Source organism: Hemiscyllium ocellatum, chromosome 7 (assembly GCF_020745735.1).
Source record: "Hemiscyllium ocellatum isolate sHemOce1 chromosome 7, sHemOce1.pat.X.cur, whole genome shotgun sequence".
In the NCBI taxonomy this organism is placed as follows: domain Eukaryota; kingdom Metazoa; phylum Chordata; class Chondrichthyes; order Orectolobiformes; family Hemiscylliidae; genus Hemiscyllium; species Hemiscyllium ocellatum.
Genome location: NC_083407.1, coordinates 19296889 through 19316855, shown reverse-complemented (window position 1 = coordinate 19316855; position 19967 = coordinate 19296889). Strand labels below are relative to the sequence as shown.

The following is a 19967-nucleotide window of genomic DNA, read 5'->3' as shown; positions in this document are numbered from 1 at the left end:
ATGGATGAAAATGGAATAGTGTAGGTGAGAAGGTATTCAGATTGGTTTCACAGGTCAGCGCAACAGCGAGGGCTGAAGGGTCTGTACTGCGCTGTAATGTTCTATATTCTATGGTGATGAGATACTGCCCTCTGTGGAATTATTTCAGTGGTGATAAGAGTAAAGCATGATCCTGAAGAAACTTGCTTACAATGGTCGGCTTTGAGTTGGGGGAAGCACTTCTTTCATCATGCATTTATTTGAGAAGCTTGACTCAATCAATCCTGCTGTTGAGAACTGACCCCAGCATGTGGAAAGAATGTACTACTTTTCCAGGCAAGCACATTATGGGAGTTCAAAGACAATAAATAATTATCCTGAAACCCAGTGGAGCTGCAGCTTTTTCTGTCATTAAGAGCCTAACTTTCTCTCAGGCAACAGATATTCAAACTTTCCAAGAATTGCTGGACATATTAAGAAATGTTATGACCACAAACTTTTTATAATTTGGAGATGCAATTACTTTTACTTGGCAATTCAAGAACCAGGGGAATCCGTAAAAGGATTTTTGACTAGGTTAAGATGACTGGCAGAAGCCTGTGGATTTGGTTTGACCTGTAATGAGATGCAAGAGACCATCTGGTATGCAGGATTAATGATGTATCGATGCAAAACGCCTGCCAGCTGAAGCCCAACTGAATGTCAAACAGGCGTGCTACAGTTGGCTTTAACATTGGAAAATGTGGCGAGTGGACCATACAAGTTCTAATGTATTCAAGGTATACTAATGAAATTGGACACCCATGCCAGTTCGATTGTACTTGGGAAGCACTATTTGAGTGCAGACAATTGCAAAGCCTCACTCAGGTCATATCCTGATCAGAGGGACTCTGGGTTGGCCCAGTAGCTTATGCATCCAGGACTTTGGCTAATGTAGAGTGTAATTTCATCCAAAGAGAAAAAGATGGATTAGTGGTCATTTTGGATGTTCCACCAATACCTTTATCAATGAAAGTTTGTGATAATCACAGATTACAAACCCTTTCCTTGTCTGCTTTAAGAGAACAATGCAGTGCCACTCATAGCTTTGGGCTGCATCCAGCAGTGGTCTCCATTACTAAATGCTTACAAGTTAGACCACCATCTGGGAGGTTGAATAGCGAATGCAGATGCATTCAGCTGGCTCCCATTAACAGATGCACAACCAGTGCTGCCCCTGTGGAAGAGTCTGTAATGATATTAAATTTTATGAACTCACTCCCAGTTTTAGCTGAAATTTCCATTCCTTTTTAAACTGAAAAACCTGGTATTGATGGAGGAACAGAGGAATGGTCACTGGTAAAATTGGATCCGGAGAGACCAGCTTACACCAGAGGAACAAGAGTGATTGTCCCGAACATAGCTCACCATCAAATGCTGGCTGAACTCCATCAGCGCCATCCAGGAATCTTCAACATGAAGATGTTGCCAAAAGATTATGTCTAGTGGCCAGACCTGGATGCAGACACAGCTGCATTGGTGGGGCAGTACCCAGAATGTCAACAAGGACAAAAATTACTGCCAGCAGGTCTCTCACATTCATGGGAATGACCATTGTAAGGAGAAAGTGAGGACAGCAGATGCTGGAGATCAGAGCTGAAAAATGTGTTGCTGGAAAAGCGCAGCAGGTCAGGCTGGTTTGGAGAAAGTGGGAGAATTGGAAATAGAAGTTGTTCAGAGTGAGACCTTCCTTTGATACCAAACAGTACCCTTCCACTGACACCCTCCTTCGATACCAAGCAGTACTTCCACTGACACCCTCCTTCGATACCAAACAGTACCTTTCCACTGACACTCTCCTTCGACTGACTGAACTGGTACCACGTTTTCCTGTGAGTTATATTACAATATATAAGGCCTAATATATCTTCAGGTGTTCATGTCCATATACTCCCGAGATTTTCTTATCCTCAAGGTTGTTCAGAGTGAGGACCAGTTCAGTCAGTCGAAGGAGGGTATCAGTGGAAGGGTATTGGTTGAGTCAGTGGGAAAGGAAGAAGCAGAGGTCTTTGAGGCCAAGAACTCCCCACCTACGTTCAGGACACCACACACGCCCTCCATCTCCTCCATGATTTTCATTTCCCCGGCCCCCAGCGCTGTATCTTCACCATGGACATCCAGTCCCTATACACCTCCATCCCCCATCATGATCCTCCCTACCTTTTATCTTAGCCTACTTGGCACACCTTCCTCATTCCTGAAGAAGGGCTTATGCCCGAAACGTCGATTCTCCTGCTCATTGGATGCTGCCTGACCTGCTGTGCTTTTCCAGCAATGATCATTGTAAGCCTTGGACCTCAGTTCTACATTGACTACACGGGTTCTTTCATGAACTTAATGTTCTTAGTCATTATAGACACCTACTCAAAGTGGTTGGGCATGCATAGTGTCCATTCTTGAAATACTGGGATGATAATAGAAAAACTGCGTGCATCTTTTGCAACTCACAGAGTCCCGCAAGTGTTGCTTATGGATAACAGACCATTTTTAACCATCAGGGAATTTGGTTATTTCTTGGGATTCAACACATAAGGACAGCTACATACCAGCCCTCATCCAATAGCCTGACAGAAAGACCAGTCCAAAGGTTAGCTGGGAGAAACAGCCTACAGCGTCGCTAGATACCAAGCAGTTATGATTCTTGTTTCATTCTAGGGCCAACCCAAATGCAACTACAAGAATAGCACTGGCAGAGTTGCTAATGGGGAGAAGACTCCGTACCAAGTTAAATCTGATCTTCCTGGACTTGGGAGGGAGAGTGAAATGGCATCAGGCCCTCCAGTACCAGACAGAAGATGGTTTGATACAGAGTTGAGAGTGTGGTGCTAGAAAAGCACACCAGAGCAGGCAGCATCTAAGGAGCAGGAAAATCGAGGTTTTGGGCAAAAGCCCTTCATCAAGAATTTGATACAGGGGATGAACCTTGGTGTAAGACTCATGAAAATGACCCCACATAAAGAAGTGGTATGGTCAAGGTGAGGTCAGGACCAGTGATGTGTAAGCTTTGGGTAGGTGTGAACAAGCATCTGGATAATATGAAAGCCGTGAATTAGCAACATTGCAGGGGAAAAACATGCCCTGTCCGGAGTGAGCTTTGAAAATGCTGCCAGAATGTGTGAATCCACACTCTCCATCAAATTTTGCCAATTCCTCAGAATCAGAGATGGACATGATGGAAGTAGCCACCTCACTGCCTTGGCTGCTAGAAGAAGAGAGTGAAATTCTACTGAGGAATTCCTAGTACAAGAGGCTGGCTCCCATGCATTACACGCAATCCATCTCAGATGCTGAGTTAGAGGAACCTGACCTGGTGCTGAAACAGGGGAAAGTGAGGTCTGAAGATGCTGGAGTATCAGAGTTGAAAATTCTCTTTGAGGAGAAAGTGAGGTCTGCAGATGTCTTCGAAGGGCTAATGCCCGAAATGTCGAATTTCCTGTTCCTTGGATACTGCCTGACCTGCTGCGCTTTTCCAGCAACAAATTTTCAGCTCTGGTGCTGAAACACCCGAGGTGGCTCTCCAAGATAAAGGGCCAGCCGATGTCTGTGGACTTAGAGGAGGAGGGATAGAAGGATGTCATGAATGTAACAAGGTTAGCGAATTGGACCTCGTAGAATTTGAGTAATCTGGGAGCCATGGCTGACACTCTGATACCTGACTTTGTATGAGGCAGTGCGACAGTCAAGGACTGTTCATGTGTAAATAAAAGGTGACTTGGTGACAGGATACTAGCCTTGGTGGAGTTATTTCAATTACCTTTCCCCCTTTTGACAAATTGGCACAATGTTCACAGTCCTCTGGTGGGATTGCCATGCTTTTTCTCATCAGCTTGACATATATTTCCTCTGGGTCTGGCAGTTTATCAATTTTTCAAAAATGGTAACAATGCTCAGTGGAGGAGGCCTTTGGTGGAACATGAGAGATCTTAGAAAACTTCCATTTATTTTGTCCCCAATCACCAGAAATATTGATTTGATCATCTAAGTTGTGTCCATTCTCTTCAAGAACTCTATGGCACTTCTATGGCCCTTATCAACAATGCTTTATTTTAATGTTGCTCGATTGCTTTTTACTATTGGGAAAATCTTTATTTCTATTCTGTTTTTATTTCCATTCTCTTTATAGCATTATGTATTGAAACACCACTTTTTGTTTGGATTTTTTGTTTAACACCTCAAAGAAATCTCCCCTCTAAGGAAAACAACTCCAGTCTAATACTCACTGTCAGTTTCCTTTCAGTGCATGGACTTATAAGGTTCATCCGCAGCATGATTTTCAGAAATCAGCCTTCAATGTGTCGGCATGCCAATTTGGAGGAACTTCTGAGTGGCTGCATGGACATGCAGCTTAGAGGGAAGTTTGCACCCACCCTGCCCTCCCAATCAATGTTTTCATCATGGCTAGAACACTCAGCCCAGGGAACATCCTGCTGAATCTCCTCTGCGCCCTCCATGGTGCAATCTGTGCATGTGTCAGTGGAGATCTTAGTGATCGTTAATGCTCAAATAGTAGTCTATTACATTTTATCTCTTTATCTCATTACTCTCTTGCTGTTGTGGAGGAGAAAGTGAGGACTGCAGATGCTGGAGATCAGAGTTGAAAATATGTTGCTGGAAAAGCGCAGCAGGTCAGGCAGCATCCAAGGAGCAGGAGAATTGACATTTCGGGCATAAGCCTGAAGAAGGGCTTATGCCCGAAACGTCGATTCTCCTGTTCCTTGGATGCTGCCTGATCTCTTGCTGCTGTCCCAGTTAGGCCCACTGTCAGATGTTCAGAGGATCCACTTAAAGAATTGTTTTGTCATCCTTATTCCCTCTCATAAAGCAGAGTGATGCCAAGAGCGTGAGTTCAAATCCTGCACTGGCTGAGGTCACCATGAAGGCCTTCAAGTTAAACCACCAGCAGTTATCTCTTTTCTCTGTAATGAGAGAGAGGCCCTGATTTTTTGTATGACAATGATGATTATACTTTTAATCCCTCTCGCCAAACTGTGTCTGGTAAATATAGCCATTGGAAAAATTGAGAATTATAACCTCAACTATTCTAAATTCCCACTTTTCCAGTAATGGTTTAATGTTAAACTGCTCATCTTTGTTTAAAATAAGAATAATTTCTTCATGTCCTGAATTAGTACAATAAAATAAACTGCTCTAGAAGGTAAATGTAGGTAAAATAATAAATTTCAAAATACAACTTGGATAAAGACGTCACCAAGAACAATGTTATAGCATTCAGATGAAGAAGAGTTTCTTGTCTCTGAGAATTGTGAGTCCATGGAACTCTTTGCCACAGAGAGCCCTGATGGCTGAATCTGTGTATAGCTAAGGCTGAGGTAGATAGATTCTTGATCAATTGGGAAATCAAAGTTATGGGGAAAGATGCAAGAAAATGGATCTGATGAATGTCAGATCAGCCGTGAGGATATTCAATAGTGGAGCAGATCAAGAGCTGAATGTGACGTTTCAGGCCAGAGACTTTCATCAGGACTTTCCTAATGATTCCTGATGAAGAGCTCTGGCCTGAAACGTCGATTCTCCTGCTCCTCGGATACTGCCTGATCTGCTGTGCTTTTCCAGCAACACTCTTGACTCTGATCTCCAATATCTGCAGTCCTCACTTTCCCCTCAAGGGCTGAATTTGTGTTCCTATTTCTTATAGCCTTACAGAGTTACATGGATCACAGGGCGAAAGGCAATTGAGAGTGGGACTAGTTGGTTTGTGAGGCATCTGTCCATCTCAAGGTACCCAGAGTGTGTGTCATGTTTGGATAGAACACTGTCCAGTATGGTTGTAGCAATGGGTTTATGAGTTTTGACATTGATGGTCGAGTGGTAGCCTGGTGTGTTTCTCATTCAATGGGCTCCTTTTTTCCACCATCTGGCCATTATCGCCACCAGGAAAGAACTCTTCCTGTGATTCTACAAATAATTTGGTTTAATATTCAATATTAACATTCAATATTAATAAAAGCTGTAGAAAAATCTGTTAACAATGGATCACTGCCAGGGAACAAGCTTCGTTCTGGTGTTCAATGCAGGATACAGGTTTGTAAAATCATGTGGGGCATAGTTAGGGTCAATAGCAAAGGTTTTTTCTCTAGGGTGGTGGAGTTCAAAACTAGAGGGCATAGTTTTAAGCTGAAAGGTGAAAGATTTAAAAGGGAACTGAGGGGAAATACTTTCGCACAGAATGATGATTTGTATGTGGAATAAACTGCCAGAGGCAGTCGAAGACGCAGGTACAGTTACATTTAAGTCATTTGGATAGGTGCATGAATAGGAAAGTAATAGAGGGATATGGGCCAAATGCAGGTAAACAACACTAGTTTAGTTTGGGAAACCTGGTCAGCATGGGTGAGTTGAACCAAAGGGTCTGTTTCTGTGCTCTTTGACTCAATATTGTTTGTATAATAGATCTTACTCTTGAAAGGCGGTGGAGGATCAGCTTCCTCTTAAAAACCCTTCAATTATCACCTATTCTCCTTTCCCTCACAAGTCATTGGCATTTAGGAACCTGGGATTATATGTTGATAGTGTTCCTGTTCTCAGAGATTGGGAAGGGCATATTGAAGTGTAGATTCTAGGAAGCTTTATTCTGCATCTAACTTTTCCTGTCTTGGCTCAGTAGGAGCTAAATGGAAACATATTTCAACTGCTAACCCTGATGTTGCTCACCTGCCTGAGTATAAAAAAAAATGCCAAACCAAAATAAAACTGTCCTGTACACTTGAGACATCAAATTAATCTACTATTTCATCTTCTAATTTTCTCCAATTGCCAATTTCCACGGAAATCCTGCACCACTATTAATCAAAGAAATTTAAATAGAGCATTAAGTTGGCATTTTCTTAAATAGAGTAAGCACTCTGACTTTGCTATTAATTCCAAAGAACAACACCACAGAAGTAATAAGAAGTTAGATTTACAATTCCCAGGGCAATCAATCACTGGGACACTGTGACAGGCAACTCCATAAATATGTGTGAGCTGACAATGTTATAGACTTCTTCAACATAGCACTCCAAGACAGAATGTTCTTTTCAATTCTACATCAGGTATCAATCATACTGAAAATATTTAGAAATAAAATTCTTGGTTCCGAAAGACTTTCTCAATAACGTGAAACAAATTGAATGGTGTTAAACGGATTGTCAAATTACTTTTAAAAAATTAATCATGTATTTTTAATTCACCTATTAGATTCATGAATTTTACATTGGATGTATTATCCCAGATTTCCTCATTGGCCCCATAACCTTTACCTGAAGTGGTGATGCTTTCTTCCATTCTTGGGATGTGGACATATTTGGAAAGGCCATCTATTGTCCATCCTTAGTTGTAATTAAGAAGGTGGTGATTTGCTATGTCTTTTGAATCTCTGCAGTGTCTCTACCCACACTGCTGTTATGTGGAGTTTCTAACCAGATGCAATGAAGGAACATTGAAATGCATCTTAGGGAAGACATTTGATTTGATTTATTGTTGTACCTAAGTTTAGTGTAACGTTTGTTTGACATGCAGTTTAGGCAGATCATAACATACAGGGCATACAGATCATAGGGTTTTAGGCAGAGTGAGGCACACAAGGTTATAGTGGTGTAGGAGGTGCACAAAAGCAATATCAACATTAAGTTTGAAATTAGAGAGGTCTATTCAGCAAGGAAGAAGCTGTTCTTGAACCTGTTGGTACATGTGTTCAAGCTTCTGTATCTTCTGCTTGATGGAAGAGGTTGGAGCAGAGTATTACTGGGATGGAAGGGGTCTTTGAGGATGTTGTCAGCCTTTCCATGGGAACAAGACATGTAGATGGGGTCCACGGATGGAACGTTGGCTTGCATGATTATCTAGGCTGTGTCTGTAATTTCTTACAGTCCTGGGAAGAACAGTCACCATACCATGATGTGATGCACCCAAATAGAATGCTTTCTATGGTGTATCTGTAAAAGTTGGTGAAGGCCCTTATGGATTTGCTGAATTTTCTGAGGAAGAAGAGACGTTGTTGTGCCTTCTTGACCATTGCATCTACATGGGAGGTCTAAGACAGATTATTAGTTATTCTCACTCCTTGGAACTTGACACTCTCGACCATCTCCATCTCAGCTCCATTGATGTTGAAAGGGACGTGTCCTCCTCCTTTCTTTCTGAAGTCAATGATCAGTTCTTTAGTTTTGCTGACATTGAGGAAGAGATTGCTATCTTCGCGTCAAGACACCGAGTATTCTATCTCCTTCCTTTTTCTGACCCATCATGATTTGATATCTGGCCTACAATGGGGGTGTCTTCAGCAAACTTGCAGAGGGTCTTTGGATGAAATTTGGCCTCGCAGTTGTGGGTGTACAGAGAGTACAGTAGGGGGCTGAGTATGCATCGTTCTGGGGCACCAGTGATGAGGATTATCGTGGAGGAGGTGCTATTGTCTGTCTTCATCGACTGCAGTCTATGGGTCAGGAAGCTGAGGATTTAGTTGTAGAAGGCAGAGCTGAGACCTATTAATTAGTTTGGAAAGCAGTTTGATTGGGATTATAGTTTTGCAGGTTGAACTATAGTCAATAAGTAGAAACCTGACGTAGCTATCCTTATTATCCAGATGTTCCAGAGATGACTGTAGAGGTAGGGAGATAGTGTCTGCCATGGACGTGTTACACCTGTATTCAAATTTCAAGGTGTTGAGGCAGACTGGGAGGCTAGACTTGAGCTGAAAAATGTGTTGTTGGGAAAGCGCAGCAGGTCAGGCAGCATCAAAGGAGCAGGCGAATCGACGTTTTGGGCATAACCCCTTCTGAAGAAGGCTTATGCCCGAAACATCGATTCTCCTGCTCCTTTGATGCTGCCTGACCTGCTGCGCTTTTCCAGCATACATTTTTCAGCTCTGATCTCCAGAATCTACAGTCCTCACTTTCTCCTTAGGCTAGACTTGATGTGAGCTATGACTAACCTCTTGAAGACACATGAAGAGAAACTTGGAGGTGATGGAATTTTCGTGCATTTGTTTCCATTGGCTTTCTAAATGGTCAATGCTGGTTGGTCTGGGAGATATTGACTTAGGCTTTGACAGACCCATAAAACCTCCAAGGCTTATCCAAATGATGCTGGTGGCCATTGCACATCCGGAAGTCACACTCCAATATCCAACAGATCCTGCTTTTACTGGTTTACTGGCAGATGATTCCTAAACTATATCATTATCAACAGGTTGTAGGATTAGTTGAAAGCTCTTTAAAAGGTCTGCTGTTTTTAATGCGGATCAGTGAATAAAAACATTAGTTTATGTCAGGGATTAAGTATTTTAGGGGATTAAAATGTGTTAAATGGTGATTTATGAATGAGAAGATAATAGTTACAGGTTCCAGCAATGTTTAAGACCTATTTTAACTTCTTAGAACTGTGACATTAAAGGACAGATATTTTGGCATTAGGAAATACCAAACATTACTTGTACCAATGAAAGATGTTAATGGAGCTTTGTATGTGCTATCAAATGCATAGAAGACCACTACAACAAATATGTTGTACAATTTCTTGAGGATTTAAAGTTAGATATTCTCAATTAATTTTGTGTGACCATTACCAGAATTATGGAGATGGCGAAATAGTGTTAATAAATTAGGAAAAGTAATCCAGAGAGTCAAGCTAGATCTCCAGGGACCCTTATGTAAGTTCCACATGACAAATGGTAAAATGTATTTTTAGTTCATGGAAAGTCTGGAATTGAAAGCTAGCCTCAGAAATGAAACAATCAGTCATTTCAGTAGCAATCGAATCTGTTTTATTAAAAGCCCTTTAAGGTAGGAAATCCATCGCCCTTACCTGGTATGACCACATGTGACTCCAGAGTCCTCAGCAATGAGATTGATTCCTAAGTACTCTCTGAAATAGCCTGCCAAGATATTCCTTTCAATGGCATTTAGGGGTGAGCAACAAAATCTGACATTTCCAGTCGTATCCACATCCCATGAAAGAATAAACATTTGATGTGTTATTTGCAGTGCTATTCCACACTTATTTTCTAAACAGTACTTTTAAAATACATGCTCAGTTGTCGGTTGGGTTGAATCTAGCCTGCATCAATACTGGATAATTATTTAAGTGTGTCGTTTGGTAAGTTATATCAGGTTAAGTCTGTAATGGAAGGACATTTCCCATTTCTGCAACAATCATGATTTGATAACGTGTGTGTGATGTACAATTTTGTTCGCAATTTGGTGCACATGTCAGAGATAAATTTTAATCCGGGTATGACTTTTTTGTGGACGAGATGAGTGAAAGGCCCAACATATTTTGAGTATTGGGAAACATGTCCATACTTCCAGTATGCTGCCAAATGGCTCAACTGTCCAGGTACAAAAGGACTAGCAGAGGTTGGAAGTTAAAAGCATGGTCCTGGTGACAAGTACTTAAACAGTTGAGTTGAAAGGTCACAGGTACATAATGGTAATCTCAATTAACAACTTGAAATAAAGCTTCATTTTATATGGAGTGAAACGCTACTTTGAACAGCCCAGAAAAAAATGGAGGCAAGCAGCAATGTTGTCGCTATGCAGCAATATGGCACATTTAGGCGACTACATATTGGGCTAAATAGTTCACTTGACTGTATAGTCAGTCTGCAATGCAAAGTGACACCAACAGCATGGGTTAAATTCCTGCACTAGCTGAGGTTACCATGAAGGACTCTCCTTCTCAACCTCTCCTCTTGCCTGAGGCGTGGTGACTGCTGGTAAAATCACCACCAGTTGTCTCTCTCATGAGTGAGTAGGAATATGGCTCCTTTGCCATATTGTTTCCGGTAGAGCTATTCCATATCAATCTCATTGAACTTACTGGCTTAATAAAAAAAACTTGTCATTTTCATTTAGCTTTGACTTGCAAGGAATCTATTTACTCAATAAGCTTTTGATCCTAAACATATGTTCAACCATTACTATATGTTTATTTTTCTCTTCATATTTCTTTAGGGCAATGTAACTTTTACATGTTCAGAGCCACATATCATTCCAGTCACATTCATGAGTTCCAGCAGTTACTTGTTGCTGCCTGGCCCATCTCAACTGGATGGACTGTCTATCAGTTTCCAATTCCGCACTTGGAACAAGGATGGTCTCTTGCTGCACAGTGAACTTCGTGAAGCATCTGGAACTCTACAGATTCATCTAAGTGATGGAAAGCTGAAAATAGCCATTCTGAAACTGTCAAGGACCCAAACTGACATTGCTACAGGTAATTGCAACAGTTGATTACTTCATGTTCAGTGAGAGGAGAAATATTGAAACCGAAAGTCAGACAAATCTCCAAGGTTTCAGGAAAGCATTTTAGCAGACAATTTATTTTTCTTCCGAGGGGTTGTGAAAATGTCAATGGGTTTTACATTAATGCTTCAGTACTTTGCAGAAAATGAGTTTTGTGAAGGTTTGAGAGCTACTTATCAGAGAACCCCACAGCTTCAATGCCTGGAATTTGGGGCGTTAATTTGGGAGATCTAGACTGTCAATCATGAACACAACTTGCATCATCTGCACAGAGAGCTAAGTATCAGATAAGCTTGTATTTTCTACCTCAACCATATATGCTGGGATCCCAAAGGAATTCTGGCTCTGAGCAAAACTAACATTCAGCCATCTGGTATCAGGTCTATCAACACCAAAAACATGCTCATATGGGAAATACCATGAGCTATATAGAAGTAAAAACATGCATTTATGTATCACCTTTCTGATCTTCAGGGCACCCCATAGTTAATAAAGATAGATGGATTTTTTTAATTTCAAAGATATATTCATAAAAATTATTCATAAAAAAATCTTTGTACTTAAAAATAGTCACAAATGCAGGACAAATCTGTAACATGACATCAAGGAAATAAACAAATATTGGGGTTTGACTCTATTTAAACAAATCAAAGACCTCACTTACACATAAAGACTATATTTACATGCACGTGAATAACTTGGGAAATAAGGCAGGGCAGGTGACTGAGGTGTTAGTGAGGTAGCACTTTGGGGCCAGCGACCATAATTCTATTCACTTTAAAATAGTGATGGAAAAGGATCAACCAGATCTAAAAGTTGAAGCTGTAAATTGGAGAAAGGCCAATTTTGACGATATTAGGCAAGAATTTTCAAAAGCTCACTGGAGGCTGATGTTCGCAGGTAAAAGGATGGCTGGAAAATGGAAAGCCTTCAGAAATGAGATAACAAAAATCCAGAGAAAGTACATTCCTGTCAGGGTGAAAGGGAAGGCTGGTAGGTATAAGGAAAGTTGGATGACTAAAGAAATTGTGGGTTTGGTTAAGAAAAAGAAGGAAGCATATGTCAGGTATAGAAAGGATAGATCGAGTGAATCCTTAGAAGGGTATAAAGGAAGTTGGATATACTTAAGAGGGAAATCAGGAGGGCAAAAAGGGGACATGAGATAGCTTTGGCAAATAGAATTAAGGAGAATCCAAAGGGTTTTTACAAACATATTAAGAACAAATGGGTAACTAGGGAGAGAATAGGGCTCCTCAAACATCAGCAAGGCGGCCTTTGTGTGGAGCCACAGAAAATGGGGGAGATACTAAATGAATATTTTACATCAGCATTTACTGTGGAAAAGGATATGGAAGATATTGACTGTAGGGAAATAGATGATGACATCTTGCAAAATGTCCAGATTACAGAGGAGGAAGTGCTGGATGTCTTGTAAAGGTAAAGGTGGATAAATCCCCAGGACCTGATCAGGTGTAACCAAGAACTCTATGGGAAGCCAGAGAAGTGATTGCTGGGCCTCTTGCTGAGATATTTGTATCATCGATAGTCACAGGTGAGGTGCTGGCAGACTGGAGGTTGGCAAACGTGGTGCCACTGTTTAAGAAGGGTGGTAAGGGCAAACCAGGGAACTATAGACTGGTGAGCCTGACCTCGCTGGTGGGCAAGTTGTTGGGGGGGAGTCCTCAGGGACAGGATGTACATGTATTTGGACTGATTAGGGATAGTCAACATAACTTTGTGCGTGGGAAACCATGACTCACAAACTTGATTGAGTTTTTTGAAGAAGTAACAAAGAGGATTGATGAGGGCAGAGCAATAGATGTGATCTATATGGACTTCAGTAAGGTGTTCAACAAGATTCCCCATGGGAGACTGATTAGCAACGTTAGATCTCATGGAATACAGGGAGAATTAGCCATTTGAATACAGAACTGGCTCAAAGGTAGAAGACAGAGGGTGGTGGTGGAGGGTTGTTTTTCAAACTGGAGGCCTGTGACCAGTAGTGTGCTACAAGGATCGGTGCTGGGCCCTCTACTTTTTGTCATTTACATAATTGATTTGGATGCGAGCATAAGAGGTACAGTTAGTAAGTTTGCAGATGGCACCAAAATTGGAGGTGTAGTGGACAGTGAAGAGGGTTACCTCAGATTACAACAGGATCTTGACCAGCTGGGCCAATGGGCTGAGAAGTGACAGATGGAGGTTAATTCAGATAAATGCGAGGTGCTGCATTTTGGGAAAGCAAATCTTAGCAGGACTTATATACTTAATGGTAAGGTCCAAGGGAGTGTTGCTGAACAAAGAGACCTTGGAGTGCAGGTTCATAGCTCCTTGAAAGTGGAGTCACAGGTAGATAGGATAGTGAAGAAGGCATTTGTATGCATGGGTTGAGGGTGACAGGGGAAAGATATAAAAGAGACCTAAGGAGCAACTTTTTCATGCAGGGGGTGGTACGTGTATGGAATGAATTGCCAGAGGAAGTGGTGGAGGCTGGTACAATTGCAACATTTAAGAGGCATTTGGATGGGTATATGAATAGGAAGGGTTTGGAGGGATATGGGCCGGGTGCTGGCAGGTGGGACTAGATTGGGTTGGGATATCTGGTCGGCATGGATGGGTTGGACCGAAGGGTCTGTTTCCATTCTGTACGTCTCTATGACTTTATGACTCAAGTAATGGGAGAGTCTGATAACTGAGGAGAGACTGTTCTGCAGGAAGGCCTCAGATGGTGGTCATTCCCCACTGCCCCTTTGTGGCAGTTGGATCAAGCTTTAGCATTTCCCTCAGCACATAGTCCTGGACCCTGGAGTGTGCCAGCCTACAACACTCAGCCAAGGTCAACTCCTTATCCTGGAAGATCAACAAGTTTCAGACAGATAGAAATATTGTCACTTTGTGATAACATAGGGGTTGCTATGGTGGCTCAAGGATTAGCAGTGCTGCCTCAGAGCCAGGGACCTGGCTTCGATTCCAGCCTTGGGCGACTGTCTGTTTGGAGCTTGCACATTCTCCCCATTGGTTTCCTCCAGTTGCTCCAATTTTCTCACATGGTCCAAAGATATGTAGGTTAGATGCATTAGTCAGGGGAACTGATTGGGATACTCTTCGAAGAGGCGGTGTTGACTTCTTGGGCCAAAGGGCCTGTTTCCACACTCTAGGAATTCTAATTCTAACATAGCAGCCAACCTGCACACAGAAATGTCCCCTAAACAGCACAGGGATGCTGCCTTTTTAGTAATGCTTACTAAACAACAGTATTGGTCAGGTCACTGGGGAGAATTTTCCCTGCTTTTCTTTGAAAGAGTACCATAAGATATTTACATTTGTCTGAAAGAGAGTGTAGGTCTCTGTTTACCATCTCCTTTGATGGATGACACCTGCTGTGGGGCAGCAAACACTCAATACTGTGTCAGACAGTTAACCTGGATCATGTGCTTGAATTACTGAATTGGAACATGTCCCCACCATCTTTTGATTCAGGCAAAAGAACTGCTATTTAGTCACAAATGAGACCAATATTCCTGTTCTAGAGAGCCAAATGTGGACTTACCATATTTTACAGTGAACTGTACGTGATCCTTCAACACAAATGATAATGCAAACTTACATTTTCTGTTACAGTTTAAAGTGGAAGTGTAGAAAAATACGATTTCCCTCCCTAAGGGCTTTGTCAGTCTACCTTTGTGAGCTGTTGCAGGTCAAGAACATAGTTCAATTCCACAGCTACTCTTCTCCAGGGCAACTAGGGATGGGCAGTAAATGCTGGCCCAGCCTGCGACACCCACACCTATGAGTAATAATTTTAAAGAAAAGTTATGAACACATTGAACACTTTTTGTTCTGTGGTTTTCCTTTAGATTTTGAGTTAACCTGATGATGTTATCTTTTTACTAGGATTGAACAAAACTACAACTCCACAATTTGTGTTCAAAATGATCACAATCTAAATTCCAAGCAAGTAATCTGCATCAGTTCTTGACTTTCATGAAAAGAGACACACACATTCCTGAAGATTTTTTTTTGGGTATTCATCAGGATAAAAGCAAGAATGCCAAATTTGAAACAGTCGCTACAATTTGTAGTAGCAAAGAAAAGGGTACTGATTGGTTAGTTTTGTTTGGCTGAGGCATGGCAGTGGAAAAATCAGTGCAGAAATAGATAGATTCTTGACAAGAAAGATGGGGGTGATAAAAGATTACCATGTGTGGCTGGGAATGTGAAATATAGAGGAGCCTCGCTCATCCAGCCTTCCATTAACCAAACCTCAGATTATGCGAACAGGATCGAAGTGTCCCAATGCTTGGCTAACTGTGTTATGTGACATTCAATTATCTTGCATTCAATTAACCAAACAAAATACTCCCTGCCTGTGTCCTTCGGATAATCGAGGTTTCTCTATAATCAGACCAGTCGGGACATAATAAAATGGGAGTGAATGCTTGAAGTGGGGAGTGCCAGTTCTTGTTCATGCATCATACGTTTGTATGTTCCCTGTATTTTTTCTTTGATTGAGTTTTATTGAAGGCTACATTTGTTTTAGTACAGTAAACATTCACTACATTTACCTCCTCTCATCAAGCTCATCCATGATATGTTTCAGTGTAGGTTCAGTAACAAGATTTGCCATTGAGGACGTTGGCAGTGACAGCAGTGTCATTTGAGCACATTCAAATGTTATCAGTAACATTTCCACAATTAAATTGCCTAGCTGCTTAACCTATTCAAAAAAGAAACTTACTTGCATTATTTAGTAACTTATCATGATCCCAAGAACTCCCAAATGATTCACATCCCATTAATTTTGAAATGTAGTTGATGTTGTGACAGCAGTTAATTTCCTCACAGCAAGGTCCCACCAACAGGAAGAGAGAAAAATACCACTTAATTTGTTTTGAGTTTCAAGAGAATGGTGACCAGGATAACAGGAGAATTCCCTGTTCTTCTTCATATATTGCTATGACGTCTTTGATATTCACAGGGCCTAGGTAGCAACATCTCAATGGAAATATCTCACTTTTCCTGATGCAAGACTCACTGAGCTGCCAGAGGAAGTGGTAGAGGCTCGTACAATTTTGACATTGAAAAAAACATCTGGATGGGTAGATAGATGGGAAGGGTTTAGAAAGATATGGGCCAAGTGTTGGCAAATGGGACTAGATTAATTTAGGATATCCAGTTGGTGTGGATGTTTTGGACTGAAGGATATGTTTCCATGTTGGAAGGATATATCTAGATGACACATGGAACGTTGTTATGGTTCTAACAAAAGTAAAATTTTCTGGAAAAGCTCAGCAAGTCTGGCAGCATCTGTGGAGAGGAAACAGAGTTAACCTTTCAGGTCATGTGACCCTTCCTGCTTTTGTTTCTGACATACAGCATTCATAATTCTTTTGGCTTTTATTATTGCTGTATTTTTATTCTGTTGCTATTAATATTCTATTATTATCATTGGTGAGAGGGTGGGTAAAAATCATTGAAGAATGAGTGTTGAGAAGGTTTGTAGCTCAGTGTGAGGTTCTGGATGTAAGTTTGTTCGCTGAGCTGGAAGGTTCATTTTCAAACGTTTCATCATGATACAGCGTAACATCGTCAGTGAGCCTCCTGTGAAGCGCTGGTGGTATGGCCCACTTTTAATTTATGCATTTCTTCTAGGAATTCTCGTGCATGTCTCTGTTTGGCTTGTCCTAGGATGGATGTGTTGTCCTAGTCGAAGTGGCAACAAACATTGTAACAAACACTGCATTGGACAAACAGGCAGAAAACTAGCCACCAGGATACATGAACATCAAATAGCCACAAAAAGACATGGCCCACTCTCACTAGTATCTTTACATACAGGTGAGGAAGAATGCCACTTCGACTGGGACTACACATCCATCCAGATATAAGGCAAACAGAGGCACACACAAGAATTTCTAGAAGAATGGCACTCCAATTGGAACTCTATCGACAAAAACATTGACTTGGATCCCATTTACCACCCTGAAGAAAAAGAACAGGAAAACAAAATCACCACACGAAATGACAACACCAACCCAAGGAAACATAACTATATCAATTAAAAGAGGGCCATATCACCAGTACTTCAGCGGAGGCTCACTGATGATGTTACCTCATGTTGTGATGAAACGTCTGAAAAGAAACCTTCCAGCTCAGCCAGCAAACTTACACCCAGGCATGGAAAAATTTGATCAGCCACAATCATATTGAATGGCAGTGCAGGCCTGATGGACTGAATGGCCTATTACTGTTCCTATGTTTCCAGTTTATTGGATCAGGTCACCAGATTTTCACAAACAAACTGTCAGTTCAGTTGTTACATAGAATAGTCTCTCACAGATGTTTGCAAGTTCACTGCAAGTAAACATTGTGGCTGAAATTCAATTATATGCACTCTTTGTCTTCTAAAATAAAGTCAATAGACTCTATTTCCTCCATTCAGTGTTATGGGTAGGGGACATTGCCTGTCAACTATCCTTCAACTCATCTCTCAAACCAAAATAGCTGTTATTTTGCATAGTTTACACTTCTGTGAATAATCTTCAGTTTCTAACTGCAGAATGGACAAGATAGCCATAAAGAATTATATTTAGAGATATTAAAACAGATTTGGAGGGCACTTGGAAGTAAATTGAGTTTCAGATTGAAATAACTTCCATCCACTGTTACTGACAGAGATGGACATGTGTTTTTTGATCTCTAAGACAATATCTCCAAGGGCTCAACAGAATCAAGCACTGCTCCTTTGATTGTGGGATAGCTCGTGTGGTGTTGCTTTCCCAAAATAAGGCAAGACATCTCGGTGAGGTCAGGAGAAGCAGAAGAAAATGCTCTGAGAGACAGCTCCTGCTGACTGTCGGAGACAGGAGGGGAAGAATTTAACAGGACTAAAGTCTCCCTTCGAGAACATGGGAAGGGCACTGGAGTAAGCAGCCACGGTCAATGTTGGAAAAGCATAAGTCCAGAATGCTTATGATGAGAGCAGGTTCAAGCTCAGAAGGTTAATCTCAAAGCCCTGAGACTCAAAGGTAATTGGGCAAAGCTCAAGAATAAATGAGGTTGTGCTGTGATGGCAATTTGGGGGTTATGTTGTGGAGGTGTTTTTGAAGATGGAGGCATGTACTATGGTGCCAGGGAGGGTCTTACTCCTTTGAGAAAGTGGTAGTGAGCTGCCTTCTTGAACTATTTGGTTTAAGAATACCCACAATGCTGTTGGGGTAGCAAATTGACGAAGCAACACAAAAGAAACAGTGGTACATTTCCAACTCAGGATGGTGTGAAACTTGGTGGAGGACTTGCAGGTGGTGGTGTCCCCATACATCTACTGCCTTTCTCCTTCCAGATGGGAGATTTTATGGGTTTGGAAGTGTTGTCTAAGGGACCTTGGTGAGTTATTACAGTAGATCTTGCAGACAGAGCATAATGCTACATGTCAGTCGTCCAGGAAGTGAATGTTAAAGTTGTTGGATGGGATGAGAATCAAGCCGGTCTATTATCCTGAATGATATTCCTGTGTGTTGTTGAAGCTGTACTCATCTAGCTAGCTGGGGAGTGTTCCCTACTGATTTGAGCCTTGTAGATGCTGGACAGGCTTTGAGGTGTCAATAGGTGAGTTCTTCACCTCAGAATTATCTGACTGTGATTCTCTTTTATAGCCATATTATTTTGTATGTCTAGTCCAGTTTACTTTCGAATTTGCAACTCTCAGGATAATTGGGGATTCAGATGTTAATGTTGCTGAATACCAAGAGTTGAATTCTCTCTTGTTGTGGATGGTCATTTCATCCAACTAATGCAGTGTAAATGTTAATTGCCACTTAGCAACCCAACCCAGAATAATGTCCAGATCCTGTTGAATATAGACATGGACGATTTAAGTATGAATAGTACTGAACATTGTGCAATCATCAGAGGGCATCTCCACTCTGACCTTACAGAAGGAAGATAATCTTTGAAGCAGCTTAATATATCTGTATCTAAGACCCGAGGAAATTCCTGATGCCCTGAGACTGTGACTAATGGCCTCTAACAACCATGCCCATCTTTTAGAATATAGAACATAGGATAGTACAGCACAGAAAGGGGCCCTTCAGCCCATAATGTTGTGCCAAACATCCCTTCTGCTACGCTTGGTCCTATCCCTCCATTCTTTGCATATTCATATATTTATCCACCATACCTGCCTCCACCATCACCATGGTAGTGCATTCCAGACTCCTACCACATTCTGTGTTGAAAAGGTGCCCCCTCACATCTCCTTTGAACACCCCCCTCTCCTCACCTGAAATGCATGCCTTCTAGTATAAGGTATTTCAACTCTTGGGAAAAGATTCTGGCCGTCAGCCCTATCTATGCATCTCATGATTTTAGACTCTTCTATCTCCCCTCAGTGTTTGCCACTCCAGAGAAAACAATCTGAGTTTTTCTAGCCTCTCCTTATAGTTCATATCCTCTAATTAAGACAACAATCTGATAAACCTCTTCTGCACCCTGTCGGCATGGTGGCTCAGGGTCCCTGGTTCGATTCCAGCCTTGTGCAACTGTCTATGTGGAGTTTGCACATTTGCCCCGCATCTGTGTGAGTTTCCTCCAGGTGCTTCGGTTTCCTCTCACAGTCCAACGATGTGCCGGTTTAGTGAATTGGCAATGCTGAATTGCTCATAGTGTTAGGTGCATTAATCAGAGGGAAGTGGCTCTGGGTGGGTT

At 41.6% G+C, this 19967-nt stretch overlaps 1 protein-coding gene across 1 annotated transcript in view; it reads left to right on the top strand.

The window, feature by feature from the left end:
- The window catches only part of LOC132817391 (contactin-associated protein-like 5), an 899316-nt gene that overhangs the window by 369321 nt on the left and 510028 nt on the right, over positions 1-19967 (top strand). The window contains exon 8 of the mRNA XM_060827811.1: positions 10971-11232. Within this exon, the coding sequence (XP_060683794.1) occupies positions 10971-11232 (262 nt within the window). The remainder of the gene's footprint in view (positions 1-10970; positions 11233-19967) is intronic.